At 39.7% G+C, this 22,979-nt stretch overlaps 1 protein-coding gene across 1 annotated transcript; it reads left to right on the top strand.

Annotated features, from left to right (window-relative positions):
- Positions 1 to 7,328: 7,328 nt before the first annotated feature.
- SPO11 (SPO11 initiator of meiotic double stranded breaks) lies at positions 7,329 to 21,757 on the top strand. The gene is made up of 12 exons (XM_052651245.1): positions 7,329 to 7,459; positions 10,724 to 10,812; positions 11,226 to 11,292; positions 11,537 to 11,645; positions 11,991 to 12,074; positions 13,239 to 13,275; positions 13,714 to 13,823; positions 17,283 to 17,382; positions 17,668 to 17,705; positions 18,799 to 18,875; positions 21,036 to 21,147; positions 21,638 to 21,757. The coding sequence occupies exons 1-12, from the start codon at positions 7,329 to 7,331 to the stop codon at positions 21,755 to 21,757; spliced, it is 1,074 nt and encodes a 357-aa protein (XP_052507205.1).
- Positions 21,758 to 22,979: the final 1,222 nt, after the last annotated feature.

The raw sequence follows: 22,979 nt of genomic DNA, 5'->3' as shown, positions 1-22,979 counted from the left end.
TGAGGAGTTTTATCACCTTGGCTGCGGGCGTGGAGCATGCCTTCTGGTCTTTTGTAAAAGATCTCTTTTTCCCAAAACCAGTTGCCAAGAAGTCTTTAAGATGGAAAACAAACAATAAAAGAAGGAAAAGAAACAGCAGAAGAGGAAGGCGAGAATTACTTTAAAATTTTTGAAGTCTTTAAAAATCAAAGCAAGTCTCTGCTAGGTGTTGGCTGATTTTTTAAATAAAGCGGGACTAGACCTTGGAGCAAGAGTGGAAAGTACTCATGGTGGGTGTCTCTAGGTCCCAGCTTCAGTAGTTCCGACGATAGGGGTGAGTGGAGGAGAGCGATGAGCAGTCTGCTTGGGATATGAGGAAGAAAGAAATACATGGCAGAGAGAATGAATCAGACTGGGGCTGTGGGCCACCCTGCGTGCTGGCAAGCAGAGAGGGAGCCAGCCTGAGGAACTCTCCCACAGACCCACATGAAGTGGGATGGACCTGCAGCTTCTAAAGCTCTCCTGAACGATGACCCTATATGTGAGACAGCAAACAAGACACAAACGTATAGAACAGTCTTTTGAATTCTGTGGGAGAAGGCGAGGGTGGTATGATTTGAGAGAATAGCATTGAAACATGTATATTATCATATGTGAAACTGATCTCCAGGCCAGGTTCGATGCATGAGACAGGGTGGTCAGGGCTGGTGAACTGGAATGACCCTGAGGGATGGGATGGGGAGGGATGTGGGAGGGCAATTTAGGATGGGGAACACATGTACACCCATGGCTGATTCATGTCAATGTATGGCAAAAACCACTATAATATTGTAAAGTAATTAGCCTCCAATTAAAACAAATTAATTAAATTAAAAATAAAAGAAAAAAAGAAAGTATTCCTTTTACTCACTTAATCTTATTAATAAAGATTTTAAGAGTAAAAAAATAAAATTAAAATATGTTTATAAAATCAGCAAAAATAAATAAATAAAGCTCTACTGGGTCTCCTCCTCCTGGATGGTCTTCCGTTAAGGGATTTTGAACTCTACAGGGATTCCGCTGTGCACAACTAAACTTTCTAGGCTTGGCTTCTTCTTCTGTTAATGAGAGGCTCAGGCTTGCTTGAAGCATCTTGAGGTGGAGGCCCCAGCCACAGGGACCATGGAAGGTTAGACTGGAGGCCCTAAACATTTCCAACCACCTACTGAATATTTTTATTCCACCCCCCAAAAAACAAAAACCAGAAACAGTCAAGTCCCTAAATGGCACTTTTACTTTTTAGTTGGTAGGAACTACCAGGGACAGAAGAACATGTTAAATGGTACCACAGGGATGTAACCCACAAACTCTTAACTGCACAAAACTCTCTGGAACAAATGACTTGGTGTCTCCCACAAGTAAACTGCAAGGAAGGAAAAGAGAGAATCCTCTAGAATGAAAGAGTCTTAAGAGAAATATCACTCATTTCACATGCCAGAAAGATTATGCTCAAAGTCCTTCAAGTTAGGATTCAGTAGTACATAAATGGAGAACTTGCAGATGTACAGGCTGGATTTAGAAAAGGCAGAGGAACCAGAGATCAAATTGCCAACATACACTGGATCATAGAAAAAGCAAGGGAATTAAAAAGAGAATCTACTTCTGTTTCATTGACTACACTAAAGACTTTGACTGTATGGATCACGACAAACTGTGGAATATTCTTGAAAAGATGAGAATACCAGATCACATCATCTGCCTCCTGAGAAATCTGTATGCAGGTCTAGAAGCAAGAACCAGACATGGAACAACGGACTGGTTCCAAATTGGGAAAGGAATATGTCAAGGCTGTATATTGTCACCCAGCTTATTTAGCTTCTACACAGAGTACATCATGGGAAATGCCAGGTTGGATGAATCAGAAGCTGGAATCAAGATTGCTGGGAGAAATGTCAATGACTTCGGACATGCAGATAATACCATTCTAATGGCAGATAGTGAAGAGGAGCTAGAGTCTTTTGATGAAGGTGAAAGAAGAGAGTGAAAAAACTTACTTAATAACTTACTTACTTACTTACCAAAGATCATGGCTTCTGGTCCTATCACCTCATGGCAAATATATTGGGAAAATATGGAAACAGGGTCAAATTTCATTCTCTTGGTCTCCAAAATCAATGTGGATGGTGACTGCATCCATGAAATTAAAAGATGCTTGCTCCTTGGAAGATTGCTATGACAAACCTAGACAGTGTATTAAAAAGCAGAGACATCACTTTGCCAACAAAGGTCCATACAGTCAAAGCTATGGTTTTTCCACTAGTCATGTATGGATGTGAGTGTTGGACCATGAAGAAGGCTGAGTGCCAAAGAATTGATGCTTTTGAACTGTGGTGTTGGAGAAAACTCTTGAGAGTCCCTTGGACTGCAAGGAGATCAAACCAGTTAATCCTAAAGAAAATCAACCCTGAATATTCATTGGATGGACTGGTGCTGAACTGAAGTTAAAATACTTTGGCCACCTGATATGAAAAGCAAACTCACTGGCAAAGATCCTGATGTTGGGAAAGATTGAGAGCAAGAGCAGAAGGGGGCAACAGAGGATGAGATGGTTGGATGGCATCACTGACTCAATGGATATGAGTTTGAGGAAACTCTGCAAGACAGTGAAGAACAGGGAAGCCTGGTGTGCTGCAGTCCATGGAGTCTCGAAGAGTTGGACACGACTTAGCAACAATAGCAATGAGAGAAATATCAATCTGCACCCATGCACAGATGCACCTTGTTTGCATTTTGAGAAGAACAAACTGAAAACAATTCATGAAATTGCTGGGAAATTTCAACACTGACAGCATATTTGGTGATATGAAAGGATGATTGTGAAGTCAAGTTTTGATATGATAATGGATCAAGGTTATTTTTTAAAGGATCCTTATTTTTTAGAGATATTTGTTCAAATACTGTGGATGAAGTAATACGATGCCCAGGATTTGCTTCTAAATAATCTGGAATGAGGGTGGGGAAAGGGAGGATGTATTGGATTGGCCAAAATGTTTGTTTCTGTTACATTTTATGGGAAAATCCAAACAAACTCCTGGTTGACCAATCATGGCAGCTGGTGTTGGGTCTATGGGAGTGGATTACATAGCCCCTCCCTAAAAACAAGCATGACTTCGTCAATCAAATGACCTACAGGATTACAAATATTTGGGGGCTCTTATTAAAATTCAATTTAACTTTGTTTCATTGCTCTGCCTCACAACCTACATCCAGGTATACAGTCACTGGCTATGAAAAATGTGTGAATTTATTCATCAGCCCTAAGTTACCTTGGCTTAGAGGCAATATCATATAGTGGCTGAGAGCCGATTAACTATTCCTGTCCGTGTTTTGTCATCTGCATCTCTAGAAAACCCAGCAAATTCACTTATATTTCTCAGAGCCTCAACTTTCTCTCCTAAAATGGGAAGGAGTAAATAAGATTTTGCATGTTTGATGTTATGACCAGTGGCAGCAACACCAGAATAATTCACAGTAGAGGCTTATTCATATTAAAAAATTATGTTGGGCTTCCCTCATAACTCAGTTGCTAAAGAATCCGCCTGCAATGCAGGAGACCCCGGTTTGATTCGCGGGTCGGGAAGATCCCCTCGAGAAGGGATAGGCTACCCATTCCAGTATTCTTGGGCTTCCCTTGTGGCTCAGCTGGTAAAGAATCCGCCTGCAATGTGGGAGACTTGGGTTCGATTCCTGGGTTGGGAAGATTCCCTGGAGAAGGGAAAGGCTACCCACTCCAGTATTCTGGTCTGGAGAATTCCATGGACTGTACAGCCCATGGGGTCACAAAGAGTCCGACACGACTGAGCAACTTTCACTTTCACTTTCCCTGGTGTCTCAGTGGTAAAGAATTCGATGGCCAATGCAGGAGACTTGGGTTCAATCCCTGATCTGGGAAGATCCCTCATGCCTCAGACCAACTAAACCCGTGGGCCACAACTCCTGAGCCTGTGCTCTAGAGCCCAAGGGTCGCAACTGCTGAATCCCTTGAGCCCATGCTCCACAAGAGAAGCTACCACAATGAGAAGCCCACACCCCACAACTACAGAGGGGTATAGTTTTTCTAACTTGCCACAGTTAGAAAAAAGGCCCACACAACAGCAAAGACCCAGCACAGCCAGAAATAAAGAAAGAAAATAATTTAAAAAATTATGCTTCTTTGGGAATCTGCAGAAAGATGCCCGGATGAAAAACTAAAGAGAGATTACAGAGATAAATCCCTCAGGGTGTCATTCCTTCATTCAACAAGCACAGCTGAGTATCTTCCCTGTGTCAGGCACAGAGGAACCAGAACCACTAGCTGAGCTCAGCATCTGCTCCCCGGGGAAGAGAAAGGAAGACATGTCAAGACAAGGAAAAAGCAGGGGTCAAGACTTAGGGGCAGTGTGGAAAGAAGTCCAGACCAGATCTGAAGGACACAGGAGAATGAGCCAGGCTGGATTTAGGGAGGGAGGGCAGAAAACACGGAGAGAAAAGAGGACAAAGCATTCCAGGCTGTTAAGGGGCAAGTGCAAAGGCCCTCAGGGCAAGAAGGACTAATTCCAGGGTCAGAGGGATCACAGAGTCCCGAGCAGGACAAAGGGCAATGGAGTTGCAGTTTGTTCATTTTAACTTCATATCTTCTGAATTATGTAAATATTTTATGGAAGCATAAATATTAAAAAATTTTAATGAAAATTAAAATTTAAGAATGATTACATTCTTACATTTTTTAAAAATTTAAAAATATACACACAAAAGTAAAACACCTTATAAAGCCCCAAGAGGTAAAGATATTATTATACCATTTTCTCTACTCTTTCCTCTCAAGAATTTGACAAGATGTTAAAATTCATTCACATTTGCTTTAATTAAAAAAAAACACTTTGTTTAAACGTACCAAGCACAGGATCCTCTCCTGTCTGGTTTGCTGAAAGGGCCTCCCCATCCTTCCCCACCTCTTCGTGTGTTAGACACGGAAACGATCATTGCACCTAATTTAAATGATGCTCTATCTAACCATCGTGAAGCCGCTGGTCCTCAAACACATTTCTGAGTGACAGGCTGAGCTTGGAGCAAACACCCGCAAGTAAGGTTTGGGGAAAAGCTCTTCACTTTTCCAACTGGCACCTGCAAGTTTCCTCTGCAATCTGTCGCTAGGGGTAGAATCTGTTTTTTTGGTTTCCTCTCAGCCCAGGGCTGGGCCAGTTCACTTTGATGTAAAGGAAGTACATGCGGGTTACCTGAGTGGAGGTGGATAACTGAGGGCAGAGATGTGCTGCCTGGGAGCAGGGCTCAGGCCACCCCTTCCAGTCCATGCAGGGAGAATTCCGGAGAGGCCCGTCTGCACCTTGCAGTTTCTGCCTGAAGGAAGGCCAGCTTTATTATGGGTTTGTTCCCTTCACTGTTTTGATCCCCTGTCCCGGCCCTCACCCAGCTCGGGACCTTTCATTTCATGTCAGGTCTAGAGAGGCCACCGTCTTCTGGCTGAGTGTTAGCGCTGTGTGATACAGAAAGGTCTGCCCTCCTGAGGGACAGAGACCAGTGGTCAGATGGTTCCAGTCCTGAGTGAGAGGCACCCCACTCAGCCTCTCCGTTCAAAGACCTTTTATTTGTTTGTTTCTCATGGAGAACCCACCTGCTGCAAAGCCTTCATCTGAAAGGTGAGAAACCTGAGGCCAGAGGGGCAATTCCACCCATCAAAGAAACCTCCGCAAAGTTATGACCCATTTCCAGCCAGACCCTCAGTGGTGCCTCATAACCTAATGGTAAGAGCTCGACTTTGGAGTCGAGATTTACCTTTCATCGTGCTGATCACAATGCAGTCTTGCACAACCCGCTCAGGCTCTCCAAGCCTTAGTTTCTTCATCTGTGAAATAAGGAGAATAATTTTTACTGCGTAGGGTTGTTGATTCAAATGCACAACTTGCCCTCAATTATTTCGGTGTTCACCTATTTCTCCTCAATTTCCCCCTTCCCCTTAGACTGTGAGTCCCCTAAGGGCAAGGACTCTGCCCGCCTTGCTCACAGACGTGTTCTCAGTAACTACAATTGCCTAGGGCAGACTACAATTGCCTAGTGCAGGGTAGGCAGTGAGGAAGTATTAGTGTTGATAAGGCCCTCAGCACAGGGCTTGGCACAGACAGTCATCACTACCAACACAGGGAGCTCGTTATTCATGGTGGGAAGCAGGTTTTGTTTCAACAGTATCAAATGACCAGGAACTGATAGAACAAAATAGTTCTCTGGAGAGAGCCTGCTGTCAGGTGGCTCTTCTGGGGCCAAGACCCCAGGACACCATCCTGCCTCCTACTCCCTAGGAAGGTCTCAGCGCCACCTTGCTCCAAGGCCTCTCCTTGTTTCCTCTCCCTCAAGGAAATTGTCCCCCAGGGGCAGCACTCCTTCCCTGTGGCTTCAGAATTTCTGTCTTTTCCTCTAGAAGAGAGTAGGAGTAAAGGTTCAGTTCAAATCTGCAAGAGGATTGCTACGTTAAAAATACTGGATGAACAATTAAATAAGAATTTTAGGTGAACAATGAAATCATTTTTTAGTAAAAGAGTGTCCCACAGATTGCATGGGACCAAGTTATCCTTAAAAAAAGTATTCACTGTTTATCTGCAATTCAATTTTAACTGAGGGTCGTGTGTTATAATTTGCAAAATCTGGCAGGTGAACAAAGTGATGGAGCTGGGATATTAACCCAGGCTTGCCTGGGCTTGCGGACTGCTTTCTCCTCTCTTGCAAAATCCCCACTGGTGTGATTATGAGAGTTTAAAGGGAGAGGCTGAATGAAATAGGTTTTTAAGCCCTAGGCTACTACATAAATGCTAGCAAAGGCAGAAATTTCGTTTGCCTTGATCCTCATCTGAACCCAGTGCCTAGAACTGTGTCTGATACACAGCTGGATAGCCATAACCACTTGTTTTAGTGAAAAATCATTGATACGACTTTCCCTAAATAGCAAAAAAAAAAAAGAAAAGATATAAAACCATTTCAAGGTCTCAAATCTTGGTCCCACATCCCAAATATATCCTGCTGGTCCCTGACATTGGTCCCTGAGGCTTGTCAGAAGGTACCCAGGAAGAGGCCCAGGCGAGATTGCACCTGATAGAGCCCTGTGCACAGATGTTTCAGTCAGTGCAAGCGCTATGCACATGCGTTAGTCCAGCCCCACCAGGGGGTGAGGTGTGCGCATGCGCAGTCCGGCCCCCCCCTCGGGAGAGGGGCTCTGTCCTTCCAGGCCCCACCCCTTTAAGTGCATTGTGGGTACAGAGAAGGGTGATCTCAGGCCAGGTGGAGCTCTTGTTGCTGGACGCTTTTGTTGCAGTGGGGTCCTTATGGCCTTTACGCCCAGGGGCCCTGAGGCCTCGTTTTTCGAGGTTTTGGACCAGCATAGGGCTTCCCTACTGGCCGCCCTGAAGAGAGGCGGCGAGGAGCCCACGGGCGGGGGGATGCGCTTGGCTTCCAGGTATACGGGCTCTTTCTGGGGCACAGACTGCTGGGAGTTAGGGAGCAAGAAGGTTCTGCCCAGCCAGGCTTGAGGTGCTCTGTGGAGAAATGCTGGGCCCCCTTCCCGTCTCCCCAGTCTGGGGAGCAAGATTGCCTCAGAATGTTGAGGCCACAGAGGCCTGTTCGGCCCACCAGCCCTGAACCCCAAGAAAGGCGCTTGTTTAGTGCCCCCTATTTCTTCTGTTAACTTATTCTCAATTCAAAAAGCCAGGTGCCAGCCGCACCTACATCCCCCCGCCACAGTACCCCCTCCCCACTGCTTTGTCTTCTAGAATGTTCCAGGAGCGTCCCCGCAGCTGGGGTCACAGGTTTCCTGAGATCTGGACAGTTTGAGGAGTTTAAGCCACAGTTTGGCTTGGTGTTTATTTTTTTTAAGTTGTGGAAATTCAGAAGTTTTCAAGCATTTTTTTTTTTAAGAAAAGGGGGGAAATCAATGTTGTAAGTTCTTAATAAGTGTGTTTTATCAAAATGAATGAGGCAGTCAACACATTTTAAGTGGTTTATAGTAAGACAGTGGGATTTATGGACCTGAAAGGGAAGAAAATACACATTTCTTTAAATCAGTCAGAGCAGTTAGAGTTTAGCTTAGAGTGTGGTGCTGATAAAATCAATTAAAGAGATTCTCCAGCTGCCCAACCTGGAGTTAACTGCAAGAAATATGTTTACATTATTCACCACTTTCACTTAAAACGCTCTGTTGTGCTGCTTACTTGATCTGCTTTTCTAGTTTATCAGCAAGGTTTTTCACTTAAACAAATTACTGTCATTTAAGCCCAAACCAACTACCAAAAAAACCTTCAAACAAATTTCACAAAATGTTTTAGTTTAAGGGAGTACTAGAAGAGGGTAAAAGAAGGGGGTAGCAGTCCCTGTTTAAGTTTCAGATGTAAATCTGATTGTTTTAAAGTTGGTCATAATATTACTGCAGCTTTTTTCCAAACTAGAAAAATGAATAAATAAAAATGAATCAGTTTTTGCTCCCCAAATTAGAAATATTGAATGCTTTAAAAGTTATTTTCTGATACATGCATTTTCAATGAAAGCTGTGAAGTTTCTATGGAAATTAGAACACTACATTTTGTGCATTTTCTAGATTTAATATGATTTTCCTTCCTAGGCAATATTTTTATGGTGTTTATAACAATAACATTTTTTGAAGCTGATGGCTTGTGAAATTAAGAGTCAGCTGATGGAAAATTGGGCTAAGTCTTAATAATTTTCTGTGGTGTAGTAGTTGCCAAGCCCTTTTATGGTAATGATTAAACTTTTTTCTTTTTGTATCACTAAAATTCAAAAGGGCTGATTTATGGCATGACATCAATTAGGGTAACATACTACAGTAAGAACTGTTTTTTTGAAATATTTTCACATTGCCTTTGGGGAAATAAATTCAAAGCCAAGTATTACATCAGTTAAAAGATTTATCAGTAGTATTTCAAGGCAATGAGTTTGTATTTAAAGTAGGTTGATCTGAAGATCAATGTATTTATATCAATACATTTATATTAATGTATTTATAAATTGGTCATTAAAAGGGAGATATTAATTAAGTTGGTAATTGTTTGAGAAGCAAAATTACAAGCAAATGAAATTTCTTTGAAATTCACCACTATAAATACAATTGTTTTAATGTATTACTCATGTTAAAGTAATAAAGTATTACTCATGTATTACTTCATGTTAAAATTTAGTGGGAGAGAATATTATTGACATGTATCATCTAGTCTTAAAAAACAACCAATGAAACAAAAAATTAATATTCTGGGGAAATGTTACCTATTGTAAAGGTCTAATTTAAAATTAAGATTGAATCATTGTGTGTTTATTGTTTCAGTTCTGAGGTTCTTTCGTCTATAGAAAAAATTATCCAAGACATAGTCACAAGCTTGGCAAGAAATGAAGCGCCTGCATTCACAATAGACAACAGATCAAGCTGGGAAAATATAAAGTGGGCGTTTTGCATTTTTAAATTTTTAAGTGCATTATCTAAGTCATTATTAGAATTTATTTGAGTTGGAGTTCTAGTTGGATTTAATTCTATTTGTTGCCTTTACCCTGCCAAAAAGGATTTAAGGAAGTTTATAAAATACATACCATACAGGCAGGTTATATAAACTAGAAGTAGGTGTGAAAGATAAGGCAAAGGGAAAACAATGCTAGGAACAAAAAAATGGAGCACCAAAAGTAGTCAGAATTCAAAATGCCTATGATAAAGCCTTACAGTCCTGCTAAAAATAGGCTCCAGCCTGGGATCTAAGCTTTCTAGCACTCAAAGGGGAAAATATCACCATCAGAATTCTTATCTGTACTGCAGAAGCAAACTTGCTCAGGGGAGCTATAACCAGCCCTGATACTGAGACCAAAATAAATGTATCCTGAGCACAGAACACATTGCAGTGGCTCATTCTCTTAGCAGATCTCCTGTGAAGTCATGTCCCCAAGAGGGTAAAATCAGCAAACAGCTTTATCAGAGTCTTGGAATCTAGTTATATAGTTTGGTTCTTTCAGGTCCTCAACCTGTAGACACTTTTCACTAAACAATGAAAAACACTGCAAAATTAGTCCTCAGTAAGAGTTATAGGAAAAGAATTAAAGAAATCTTAAGGCTCTTTAGTCATTCATTATTCTTTTACGATCAATATAATTAGTGAAACTGTAAACTTTTGAATTATATTTTGCAAGGTGGATTTCACCAAACCTTGAAGCAGCTGTCACCTGGCCTGTTTGCCTGGTGCCTCCTGCCATCTTTAGGGCAGGCTTGGCAGTTCAATTTAACAACCTAGTATAAACTTATTTCATCACTGTAACTTTGGGGGTAAATTAAATGATATATTTCAAAATGTATTATTAAATTGAATAAAAGTATTAAATCAGTAAGCAAAATGCTAATAAAATTGTGAAATAATTTATAATAGTTCACATACCCTAAATGTCTTTCCAGGAAAGAAATACACACACATGCACACACACTATAATCAAAGGTGTTTAATTCATGTATTTTAAACACTCTTTTAGTGCCTCTGTATGTTGCAAAGATAATTACCTAATTACCAGTTGGAATTCTCTAAGCTTATAAACGAGGTTATCCTAAAATTTCAGTGCTTACATTGGGAAGAAATGTGGATTTAAATGATATTCAGAAGAGGAAATTAATCATATGTTGTTTGGTGTTCAGAAGTTAACTCTTTTTTATTCTGTTCCCTTGCTTTAAACAAAATGACAGGTTTGAAGATTCTGTGGGTCTTCACATGGTATCTCATTGTACCACAAGAAAAATCAAAAGTGATTCACCAAAATCAGTTAAAAATTTTGGTAAATTATTCTTTCTTAGCTTTTAGTGGTAAAATAAATAATTTTGATTACTTTCTGGGTTATAGTTATTCTGAGCTAAATAATTTTACTTGTTCATTAACAGGCCATTCTGTACTTGAAATAAATTTGTAGAATTTTGCCTTGTCAATAACTGTGGAAGTAAAGTATTATTCCAAAATGAATGTTCAAGTATATGATTCAGTGGAAAAATATTCTTTCAATTTTGCTGTACAGAGAACACTTAATTTTATCTAACTTGTAGACAATTATCATTCTATACTTAACACTTCTCTTTTGGAAAGATAATTTTTATAATGTTGTGGAAAGTAACTGGAGAGAGTTAATCCTTGATCACAGAATGTTTTGATTTTTGTAAGTGATGAGTAACTCACTTATTGCATCTTATTTTCCAGCGCTAATTCTTAAAATACTTTCCATGATTTATAAATTAGTACAGAGCAACACTTATGCAACCAAAAGGTAAGTACATTGTTCTAATAAATTACTCTTTGAAGTGCGTTGTAAGGTTAAGTGGGATTGACTTTCATTATATGTGTGGGATTGACTTTCATTATATGTTTTGAAAAGTTACATAAAGCTAGTCTGTGGGTAATAAATTTTTTGTTTACATCAACTCAAAGCTTTCTTCAGTTAATATTCCAATATTTATCATATTCAGAGAAAATATAATTAATTAAAATAGAGAATTTTAAAATTTTCACAGAGACATTTATTACACTGACAGCCAACTCTTTGGTAACCAGACTGTTGTGGACAATATTATTAATGATATTTCCTGTATGTTAAAAGTGCCGAGGAGGAGTCTGCATATAGTAAGTAGCATTTAATACAAGATATTTTAAAACAAAATGTATGAAAATTATAGTAGAAGAATAAATGTAATCTGTGCCTTCTTTTCATATTTTTGATATTATATTTTTCTCACTATGAATTTAAATAATCTAGTCTCAGTGTATCCCCTTGGCTAAAGAAAGCAAAACTGATGAATTGTCAAATACTTTTCATTCCTAAATGCTTACGTATTTTCTCCTTTATTTCTTGAATTCCAGTCTGGTCCAAAACACCTATATAATTTAGCAGGTGAACATGAGAAGGGACTTAGAAGCATAAAATGCGCTGGAGAAAAAGGTTTCATATATGACTATTACTTTTTTCAGCTGTCTACATCAAAAGGTTTAATTGCTGGCGATTTAAAGTACCTTGAGGAAGATGGCACCAAGGTGAACTGTACACGTGCAACAGTAAGCATCATAATGTGTTCATGTGCTCCCACTCCATATCAAACTCCTTTGTGTTTGAAATGCACTTTATTGACTGGCTTTGTTATGTAGTTCAGAGCTTAAGATTTTAAAATAAAATGAAAGGATGAAGAGGTATATGCTTTATGGGGTTGTACATTACCCAGTTTCCAAATATGCCAATTGTCAGATGTCATATTGAAATAAACAAACATACACATTCCTTTTTTAAATGCACAGTTTGTTGTTTTCAGGTAGAGTGTGACTTGACCATTTTAGCATGGCTATCTTATGTAATCTTCATAAAATTTTCTGGTTCTGAAATTTGTAAGTTTGAGACTAAAGTGTTTGCTAGGCTTTAGTAAATAGAAAGTCACAAAACTAGCACAGAAGTTTGGAAATGGTTAACTCACCATTTTAGAAAGAGGAGAATGACACCTATGAGATTCTGCATAAGGAAGTCTTTCCTTCATCAGTTTCTGCTTTTTAAGTCACATATCTATAAAGTTTCCAAGAAATTTTCACCTGCTTGGAAGTAGTTTGGGTCATATGTCTGTTTTCTTATTGAAAAGTAAATCTGTGTCCTACTGTTTTCTTACTGAGGCATAGACTTCTGATGACAGTGTATTTTTTAAAAGTGAAAATAAAAAAATTAGGGCTTCCCCAGTGGCATAGTGGTAAAGAATCCATCTGCAATACAGGAGACTCAGAGACATGGGTTCAATCCCTGGCTTGGGAAGATCCCCTGGAGGAGGAAATGGCAACCCACTCCAATATTCTTGCCTGGGAAATCCCATGGACACAGGAGCCTGGCAGGCTACAGTCCACAGGAGTTGCAACTGAGCAACTAAACAACAACAAAAAGTGTTCTTGATAAATTTTTAAATGTTACTGTGTTTGTTTGCTTAGTCGCTTAGTCATGTCTGACTCTTTGCGACCCCATGGACTGTAGCCCGCCAGACTCTTCTGTCCATGGGGATTTTCCAGACAACAATGCTGAAGTGGGTTGCCATGCCCTCCTCCAGGAAATCTTCCCAACCCAGGGATTGAACCCAGGTGTCCCACATTGCAGGCGGATTCTTTACCATCTGAGCCACCAGAGAAGCCCATATGTTGTTATACTTGCTATTTATTTAAAATAAAAACTGTCTCCTCTTGTTAACTTAGGCTGTTGCTGTGCCATCTAATATTCAAGGAATTCAGAGTATCCTTTGAGTGAGAAAGCTATTTAAACTTACAGCATGTTCATTCATTTTTACTTTAATAAATCAAGCCTTCATAATATGTAACCAGTAAGCCATACCCTGTATTGGTCAAGATGAACACATCATGCTCCCTTTTCTAGGATATTTTTAGGAGCTCACTGTCTAGTAAGAAAGACAGATATGTAAATACTGTGTGTGAATAGGTGGCGCTAGTGGTAAAGAATCTGACTGCCAGTGCAGGAGAGGCAAGAGAAGCAGGTTTGATCCCTGGCTTGCGAAGATGCCCTGGAAGAGACTAGGTATCTGAAATGTGAAAGTAAAAACAAAAATTCTATATCTATAGCTACTTTTGAATTGATCGATATGGCATTATTACTTATAATTAGTGGTTCAGTTGAAACACACATGCCTTAAATTTATCAGCCTTAACTTCACAGATTTAATTACGGATGCAAAATTTCTACTAATTGTAGAAAAAGATGCAACATTTCAGCGCCTCCTGGATGACAACTTTTGCAACAAAATGTCTCCATGCATCATGGTTACGGTATATTATCTACTTTTACCTCAATTACCAGACTAATGTACTACTTTGTTGATCAGTAAGAGGGGTTTATGGCTTCCCAGGTGGCTCAGTGGTAAAGAGTCCACCTGCCAATGCTGGAGACATGGGTTCTATCCCTGGGTCAGGAAGATCCCTTGGAGTAGGAAATGGCAAACTGTTCCAGTATTCTTGCCTGAGAAATCCCAAGGACAGAGGAGCCCGGGAGGCTACAGTCCAAGGAACTGCAAAGAGTCAGACACGACTGAAGCACATAAACACACAAGAGTGGTTCATAACTTCATCTATGAGTTTGAACAGCATTCTCTTGTCACTATGAAGCATCTTTAGGGATTATAGAACAAGAATTTCCAAGGTGTTTATTTAACCATCCTCAAATCTGACTGAAATCAAGGTGATGGTCCCGATTCTTAAATACCAGAGATTTTCTAATAGAAATGTAAGTTTACACAGGCTCTCAGTATCACCCTCAACACCATTCCCACACGGGCTACTTGTCTTGACTATAGTATGGTAACATGGGAGCTTTGACAGGGTTGAATGAACAAGAGCCACTCCTTGTTCTTCCTCACACAGTTTGTATGCTGTTGAAAGAAGAGCAAAGAACACAGAAGCATATGTTGAGGTAATACACAGGGAGCTACAGGCAATAATTAGCAAAGGGTAATGTGGGAGGTGTTCATAAAACTGGGGAGACCAATGACATCTGCTGGCCTGGGGAAGAAGGAGGTGGCAGTACAGGAAGCCAGGGGTGTGGGTCCGTGAGATGATGGAAGAGCAACAGACACATCAGGTTCCCCCTCCTGTACCAGCCTTCCTCCACTCTTACAGATCTGCATAAAGACCTAGTTCTCTGAAGGAAAAAAAAAAAAAAAAAGCTCATCTACTTACAGTTCTCCTGGCTTATTAATAGTAAGTATGATGCTTGTGAGGTATGTTTGTGCAAGCAGTAAGGAGAGCTGCCCTGCCGAGGGAGCAGGATGTTGGGCAGCTGTTGTCATCTTGGAAGGCCTGGCCACCCCCAGGAGGCATCCCGATTTAGTGCAAAAATATCAGGTGTTGACAAAAGTGAGAAGGATTGGTGAGAAAGGAAATGACAAGGATTCATGTGGTAGTATCATCAGTTAGATGGATAGGGAGATAACTGGATTCAGGAAGCCTGTCTGGAGGCTCTCAGGTAGTTACCTTGGTGGCAGGTTGCCAGGGAAATGGTTAAAGAGAAAGGACTCAAGCAAAGGACATTTCCAAGGCAAGTTTAAAAGGACGTGATGACCACAGGATGAGAGGAATGAGTCAAAATGACTCTGGTGTGTGGAGCTTTACCACGATGTCCCCGTGGATGCTATAGAACAAGTGGCAGGGAGGCTTGGTACTTCATAGAAAACGGATGTTGAATGTAGTCTTAGAAATAAAAATTTGAGATGATCACAGGAGATCCTAGTGGCATGTGCCCAGTTTGAAGAGAGGGGAGAACAGCTGTGACAGAAAATGCACACTGAGACCTCGTCAGTAATCAAGGCCATACCTGAACCCCTGAAGTGCTCTCCCAGTGGCCTTGTCCTGGGGTTCACTTTTGGTGGAGTCCTCCTGCTCTTTGACACCTTCCTGGTGAGAGTGCGTGCTTGCTGGACTATCAGAAGACAAGCTGTTATAGACAAACCAACAGTGGCCCAGGCCTCCGTTTCAGCCCTTGGAGTTTGAATCACAGCTGGTACTAGTGCACTGGAGACGCACATAAAGCTCAGCTCTTGGTCACATTTCTCTTTTTACTTTGTCTTTCCTCTTGAATGCTGCCTTCTAGTCTTTGTCTACCTACATGTTGGTGCTGTCATGGCAGCCGTTGATAATTGCTGTTGTTACTATGGTGAAACACCCACTAGAAGCTGGTCTGTAGTAGCTGCCCCTGCAGAGGGGAGCTTAGACTCTAGGGCTGGGCTAGGAAGGAATCGTTGGTACTGTCTGACTCCTCTACCACATATATGGGTTATCTCTCCCAAAGGAAATAGTTAAAGTACACTACCATTCACTATGTATTCGTGACGCACCAGGAACTCTGCTAGGCACTTTACATAATAAGGGTTCACACTTACTGCTGTTTTCTATGTTGTCTGTTCAGTCACTCAGTAGTGTCTAACTCTTTCGGACCCCATGAACTGCAGCACACCAGCTTCCTCTCCTTCACCATCTCTTGGAGCTTATTCAAACTCAGGTCCATTGAGTCAGTGAAGCCATCCAACCATCTTGTCCTCTGTTGCCCCCTTCTCTTCATGCCCTCATATCAACTTGTAGTCTCTCCAGCCTTATGAGATAGGTATTATTATCATCCCCATTTTAACAATAGAACACTGGGACCCAGGAAGGTATTTTACCACAATCCCAAGGCTGGTCAAAACTAGGACTCAGAGAGGGACTCCCCTGGTGGTCCAGTGGTTGAGAATCTGCAATATAGGGGATGTGGGTTCAATCCCAGGTCGTGGAACTAAGATCCCACACTCCACAGGGCAACAAAGCCCAAGAGCCACAACAAAAGATCCTGTGTGCTGCAACTAAGAGCAGACACAGCCAAATGAGTAAATTAAATAAATACATACTAAAAAAAAACAAAACCTTGAGCCACCAGGGAAGCCATAGTACTGGGATTAAGATAGTTCAACTCCACATTGCTGCAGTGCCATGACTCTGGGTGGTAGGCATATTTAGCCCAGTTTTATAAATAAAGCCACAGCCTAAAGAGACTAGGAAACCCACTAGTGATTGGTGGAGAGGGAATTCAGACTCAGGGCTATCCCATCAAAAGCTGGTTCTCATCCCTACTTGCTTCCTCCCTGTTCCACATTTCATTTAGTTTCCTGTTCTCTCTTTTAACATTATTGTAATGCTCTTCAAATTATTTTTCTACATAATTATTGTTTTAATCACATCATAATACCATTCTACTGTTTGGTTTTATTAAATCCTGAGTTTAAACCAGATACTTTTAAATGGTTTATAATTATTAAATAACTTAGTTCCTGTAATAATATCGGAAGGTGTTATTACAAAGCCCCAGACCTCAGAGCGTTTTCATGACTGTTAAGATCCATGCTGCTAAGCAGTGGCAGAGCCAGACGCCTCTGCAGGCAGCCGGCTCTGAAGCTGATGCATGTCAGCCTCTGCAGGCAGCCGGCTCTGAAGCTGATGCATGTCGCCACTGTGCTCTGCTGCCTGTTGTTAGATCTTTTGGATATTTAACGTGGTTTCTGTCCTTTTAAGTAACACTGCAGTGGACATCTTTATGTATGTCACATTTTTTATTATTTTTGTTTCTGCTAAAATATTTTCCTAGGCCTGGGATAATTAAGTCAAAGTTATGAAGATATTTATGTTAATAATAAAATAAGGATACAGTGTCATCAGTTTCATTCTACTGAAATTAAAATGCATGATTTCAATCCTTGCTTTTAGGGAAAGGGGGTACCTGATCTGAACACAAGACTTCTAGTCAAGAAGTTGTGGGATACATTTCACATTCCTGTTTTCACTCTGGTGGATGCTGATCCACATGGTAATTTATTGTTAGACTATTTGAAATAGTCATAATCAAATCATATTTATAGTTGTGTTTTTCTGCTCATAGAACACTTTCATAAAATACTTTAAAAGAATACGATTATTAGATTTAAATGAATGACTAATCATTTGGGATATTTATTGTTTTTTACTGTATTAAACTGAACCATAAATTTTCCACTGGTATTGTTCACAAAAATAAAAATTGCAGATGTTAGATATAATTATCTAACTATAATATGCAAGGAGACAAATTTCAAAGTTAACTTTCTTTTAACAGGCATAGAGATAATGTGTATCTATAAGTACGGATCTATGGTAAGTATAGAAAAATATTTTTCCTTTTCCACTATTGAGATAGTTTATATTATTCACTGGAGTGATTTCTGCATTTACTTATCAGCCCCTAGTAAGCTGAGGGCCCCCAAAAGGTACCAGGGAAGCTACTGTCCTAGTCTAGGCCCACTCTGTTTCAGAGTCTGTGATTCCAGCTTCCAGCATAACCAGTGTGACTCCAGATGACAGAGTGGGATTACCTTCGGGCAAGAGGCCTTAATTATTCTCCACTCTCCTGGCCTGCTGAAGTAACGGCAAGCCTTCAGCATAACAACACTGATTACCAATTATACCCTGAAAAGTATATATAGTCTTGAATTCTGACTTTTCCAATTCCAACCATCAGGAGAAATGAAAAGACCACCAAACTTTACCACTAGGGACGGCAACTGCTACACATCAGTGGTTCTCAAAATGTGGTCCTGGGAAGTTGTTAGAAATGCAAATCTCAGTCCCCATTCAGACCTCCTGAGTCTGGAATTCTAAGGGTGGGCCCTCTAAGTGATCCTGACTCATGGTAAAGTTTGGGAACCACTGGTATACACTTTGTGTATTCCTGGAAGAGTCGGACACGACTGAGCAACTTCACTTTCACTTTTCACTTTTATGCATTGGAGAAGGAAATGGCAACCCACTCCAGTATTCTTGCCTGGAGAACCCCAGGGACGGCGGAGCCTGGTGGGCTGCCATCTATGGGGTCACACAGAGTCGGACACGACTGAAGTGACTTAGCAGTAGCAGCAGCAGATGTATATGTTTATAGCAGAAGAAAAGGATGGTGGAGCAAGGGATTAAGGTGTGGAATCACAAACGACAATAAATTTGGGTCAGAGAGGGTCATTTGTACTTTCACATTATAGAAAATCAACACAGAAATAGTATAGAGCAGTTTTAAAACCTCCACTGAAAGTCCAGTTTAGCTAAGCTGTTGGTGATTTTCTTACTTCTGTGGCCTCTGGGAGTGTGAAGTCTTCAGTAAGAGTCCTTAGTAAGTTGAAAAAAAAAATGCTGCAAAAACAAGTATGCTAGTTCTCTGCAAAAGGTTTAGCTAATATGCTTCTGCTCTTTATTTTAGGCTATGTCTTTTGAAGCCCATAATCTCACAGTTCCAGCTATTAGATGGCTTGGTCTCCTCCCTTCTGATATCAAAAGGTTAGACAGTTAGCAGAATGAGGGTATTTAAAATGATGACTCACTGTAACATGTAGCACTCATCCTGGAGAGTCACTACCAGGAGAAGTGCTTACTGTTTCTTACTTATGTTGTTCACGATAACTCAGGATTATATCATTATAAATTTAATTTATCGATGTTTCTGTTTCAACTACTAAAATACTTGAATATATTTGGCTAATCGAACCTTTAGCTAGTTAGAAGATATTTTTTTGTTTTACCCTTATGGTTAAAGTCTTTAATAATTTCTTTATACTTAGAAAGTATTAAGACATTGAATCTAAATAGTAATCATTGACAACACCGTTTGCCATCTGAATTGATTGTATCATAAGTTCTTAATTTCATTTAAAAATCTCATTTTAAGATTACTTAAAGTTGGGGGATCCACATTTTGTCAGTTTTAAGATATATGTGTTCGTTATAGAAAAGAATATCATTAAGTAACAATATAAAAGTCACCTATAGACAAACAGTTCTGCCCTTGTAGATTATTTGCTGTGCATTGCCATAGTTTCTTCCAAAAGAATTTGGAAGAGCTTGATTTTGTAATCTTTTCTCCCACAACACAATGTAATTGCACTTCCTTATCAATAAATACATCCCTATGATCTTATTTGAATGTCTTCTTCCACTTGGTTTCAATTCTGAGTGTGTCTATTTGGTCAGTCCCTTGTAATTGGACATTTGGATGGGTTCCAAATCTCTGTTTTGAAAGATAGTCCTCTGACCGACCCTCTTGTGACTGAATCTTTGCCTGTATCCTTAATTAGTCCCATAGGCTGAATTCCCGGAATTGCTGGGTCAAAGGGTATGCACATTTTTAAGGCTTCGGCTGCCCTCTGGATAGGTTAATTATTTTGTCTTCCCTGGAGAGTAAGAGCCCACCTGCCCCTCAGCATAAGACATTATCACTTTATTCATCTCTGCTAATGTGATATTTTAAGATATTTTATTGTTTTAATTGGCTAGTGAGAGGTGAGAGTGAAATTAGACATATTTGGATTTCTTCAAGCAGTGAGCAAACCTTGGTTAAAGGTGCTTATTTTCTAAAAATGGAATGATCGCTGCTTCTTACAAAATGAGGGCACAAGAGAAAACAGGTTTTGACTTTTGAATGTTTATGCTGTAGTGAATCAAAGTTTTGTTCAGTTTAGTGTATACATCATGGTCAAAATCCGTTGGGGGTTATCTCTTTGTATGAAGATCGTTTCTAATACAAGCTTAGGACAGAGAATCTGATTAAGGCAGAAAATGAAACTCTAGGTGTATCTCATAAATTCCACCAGTGCCCTCAAAATAAATGTACTCTAAATAAATGTACAATCAAAGAAAAAACAGCATGATAGCTACACAAACATGGCTTCAAGAGAAATCCTCTAGGTCTCTCTTTCAATCAAACTGTCACCCTATCCAGGAGCTGCCAGTGGCAAATAGTCATTATTGTGGGGACATTGAGAAAGACTGTTTGAAACTAGAGCTCTGCTGGGAAATCCAGGATTTGTGACTTCTAAAAGCAATTCACAGCATAAATCCTGGACCTCTCATGTTCTATTTTTAAACACATACCAAGATAAAATTACAGTCCACTTTTAAAAAATTTGAAACAAGATAGATGTGTATACGTATGTCTGTGTGCACGCATGAGTGATAAGTGAAAATTGATAGACTTAACTTCCTTGGCCCAGAAAATTCTCATTGAATTACAAAGAATTAAGGATTCAGTGGGACCTGAAATCCCACAGTGGATCTCGCTGCAGGCCACACACACACTGGCACTCACCGCTCTAAGACTGCGGCGCTCTGGGGGCAGCCTTGGTGTTGAGACACATGATGTTAGTGCTCCCGGCATTTGTTTTATAACCAATGTCTATCTTCCTGTCATCGTCCTGTGAGTGTGGCATGGAAGAAAACAACTTGAAACAGACTTCCACCATGATCTTGAACACTTAGTAGTCAAAGACATACCAGGTTCCCTCCAACTCCATATTTAAAAGTGAACCTGTACTGATTTTTTCATCTGTTATTTCTGAGTCTTTTGAAATAGCATGATAAATAAAAATGAAATGTATATGACCTTAAAGTTATAGGAGCACTTTGTTTTTACTGATTTTTTTTTCACCTATTTTTTCCCCCCAGATTAAATATACCCAAAGGTACTTTAATTCCACTGACAAAACGGGACCAGATGAAACTTGACAGCATCCTAAAGAGACCTTATATTACTTGCCAGCCATTTTGGAGAAAAGAAGTATGTTTCTTTTTAAAATGTAATTGTCATGTTTTATTGCCTTTTACTTTTAGCAGTGGCTATTTGCATCATATTTTGAAGCTATCCTTCTTGAATTTTTATATAACTAGCAACTGCTATGTGCATTATTTGGCAGTAAATTGTTGCTGAAACATTGAATTGTGAATGCTAATAGGTAAGATTAGCTGGGTGGAGCTGACCTAATTTATTCTCATCACAGTTAAATACACATTGTCTACGGTTCTATCGTAGTTCATGAGGAAAAAAGGAGAGAAGGAAATTATAGATGCCAGACTATTCCTAACTACTGAAGATAGTTTTTAACTACTGAAGATAATATTTTCAGCTGTAGCAGCTCTAGAATATTCTGGCTGACTTAAAGTTTATTGCTCATGGTTTTGGAGACTAAAACAAATCTAGAATTACCAGTTTGAGTTGACAGAACTGTAGCAAAGACTCTGGTATGACTGTAGTTTATTTTTATTGACAGATGGAAATAATGGCAGACTCTAAAATGAAGGCAGAAATTCAAGCTTTGACCTTCCTATCATCAGACTATCTTTCCAGAGTATATTTACCTAACAAACTAAAATTTGGTGGGTGGATATAAAAATATGTCAGAATATATCTTGTAATCACAAAAGTCTTTTCATTAATTTTGTTTCCAGCAGTATATACTGTGTGCAAAGGACAAATGTTCTTCATTTTATAGAGGTAGAATATAATAATTTTTCATAATTTTATTTTTTTGTCAAAAAATGCTATACTCTAATTTTCTTGAGAAGGCTTTATCATTCTCTTAGAGATTAATTTCTATCCTATGTTCTAAATTAAATCATAGAAGAATATATGTTATTTTGACTTTTAAATTTTGTTTGAAAAAATGTCTAACACATGTCATCAAAGTCTGCAGAAATGCTTTATTTACTTTCTACAGTACAAGTAATGTTAAGGCATGAAGTATCCTATTAGTAACAAAAGTGAAGAAGTGAAGTGAAAGTCACTCAGTCGTGTCTGACTCTGCAACCCCATGGACTATGCAAAATACTGGAGTGAGCAGGCATTCCCTTCTTCAGTGAATCTTCCCAACCCAGGGATCGACCACGTCTCTCGCATGGCAGGTTTCCTTACCTGTCTGAGCCACCAGGGAAGCCCCAATAACAAAAGTAATAATAACCTAAATTTGAAAGGTTGCAAATTAATGAAAGTATCAAGCAGTTTCTTCTTACATTTTCCTTTGCCTTCATAGTGTAGGGGTCATGCCTCAGTCATTCACTGTGAAAGTAGTGGTAATGTTCATTATTAATAAATACTGTTTTGATGGAATCCTCAGTGCTTTGATTTTATTTTGAGCATACTTCTTATTAATAATATACTTATTTGAAACATTTCCCCAGGGTTTTATCAGTTCTCACCCAAATTCAAGTCACTTGAATTCTTCTCTAGCCTAGGTTTATAGAAAAAAGAACTTGTTCAGCTTTAAGATTTACAGAAGCCTCAAATTTTAATAAGGCCTGTCTATAACAGTAAGACGCTTACTCCTTGGAAGAAAAGTTATGACCAACCTAGAATAGCATATTCAAAAGCAGAGACATTACTTTGCCAACAAAGGTCCATCTAGTCAAGGCTATGGGTTTTTCCAGTAGTCATGTATGGATATGAGAGTTGGACTGTGAAGAAAGCTGAGCGCTGAAGAATTGACGCTTTTGAACTGTGGTGTTGGAGAAGACTCTTGAGAGTCCCTTGGACTGCAAGGATATCCAACCAGTCCATCCTAAAGGAGATCAGCCCAGGGATTTCTTTGGAAGGAACGATGCTAAAGCTGAAACTCC

The sequence above is a fragment of the Budorcas taxicolor genome, chromosome 13 (assembly GCF_023091745.1).
Source record: "Budorcas taxicolor isolate Tak-1 chromosome 13, Takin1.1, whole genome shotgun sequence".
Classification (NCBI taxonomy): Eukaryota; Metazoa; Chordata; class Mammalia; order Artiodactyla; family Bovidae; genus Budorcas; species Budorcas taxicolor.
This window is presented reverse-complemented; position numbering and strand designations above follow the sequence as displayed.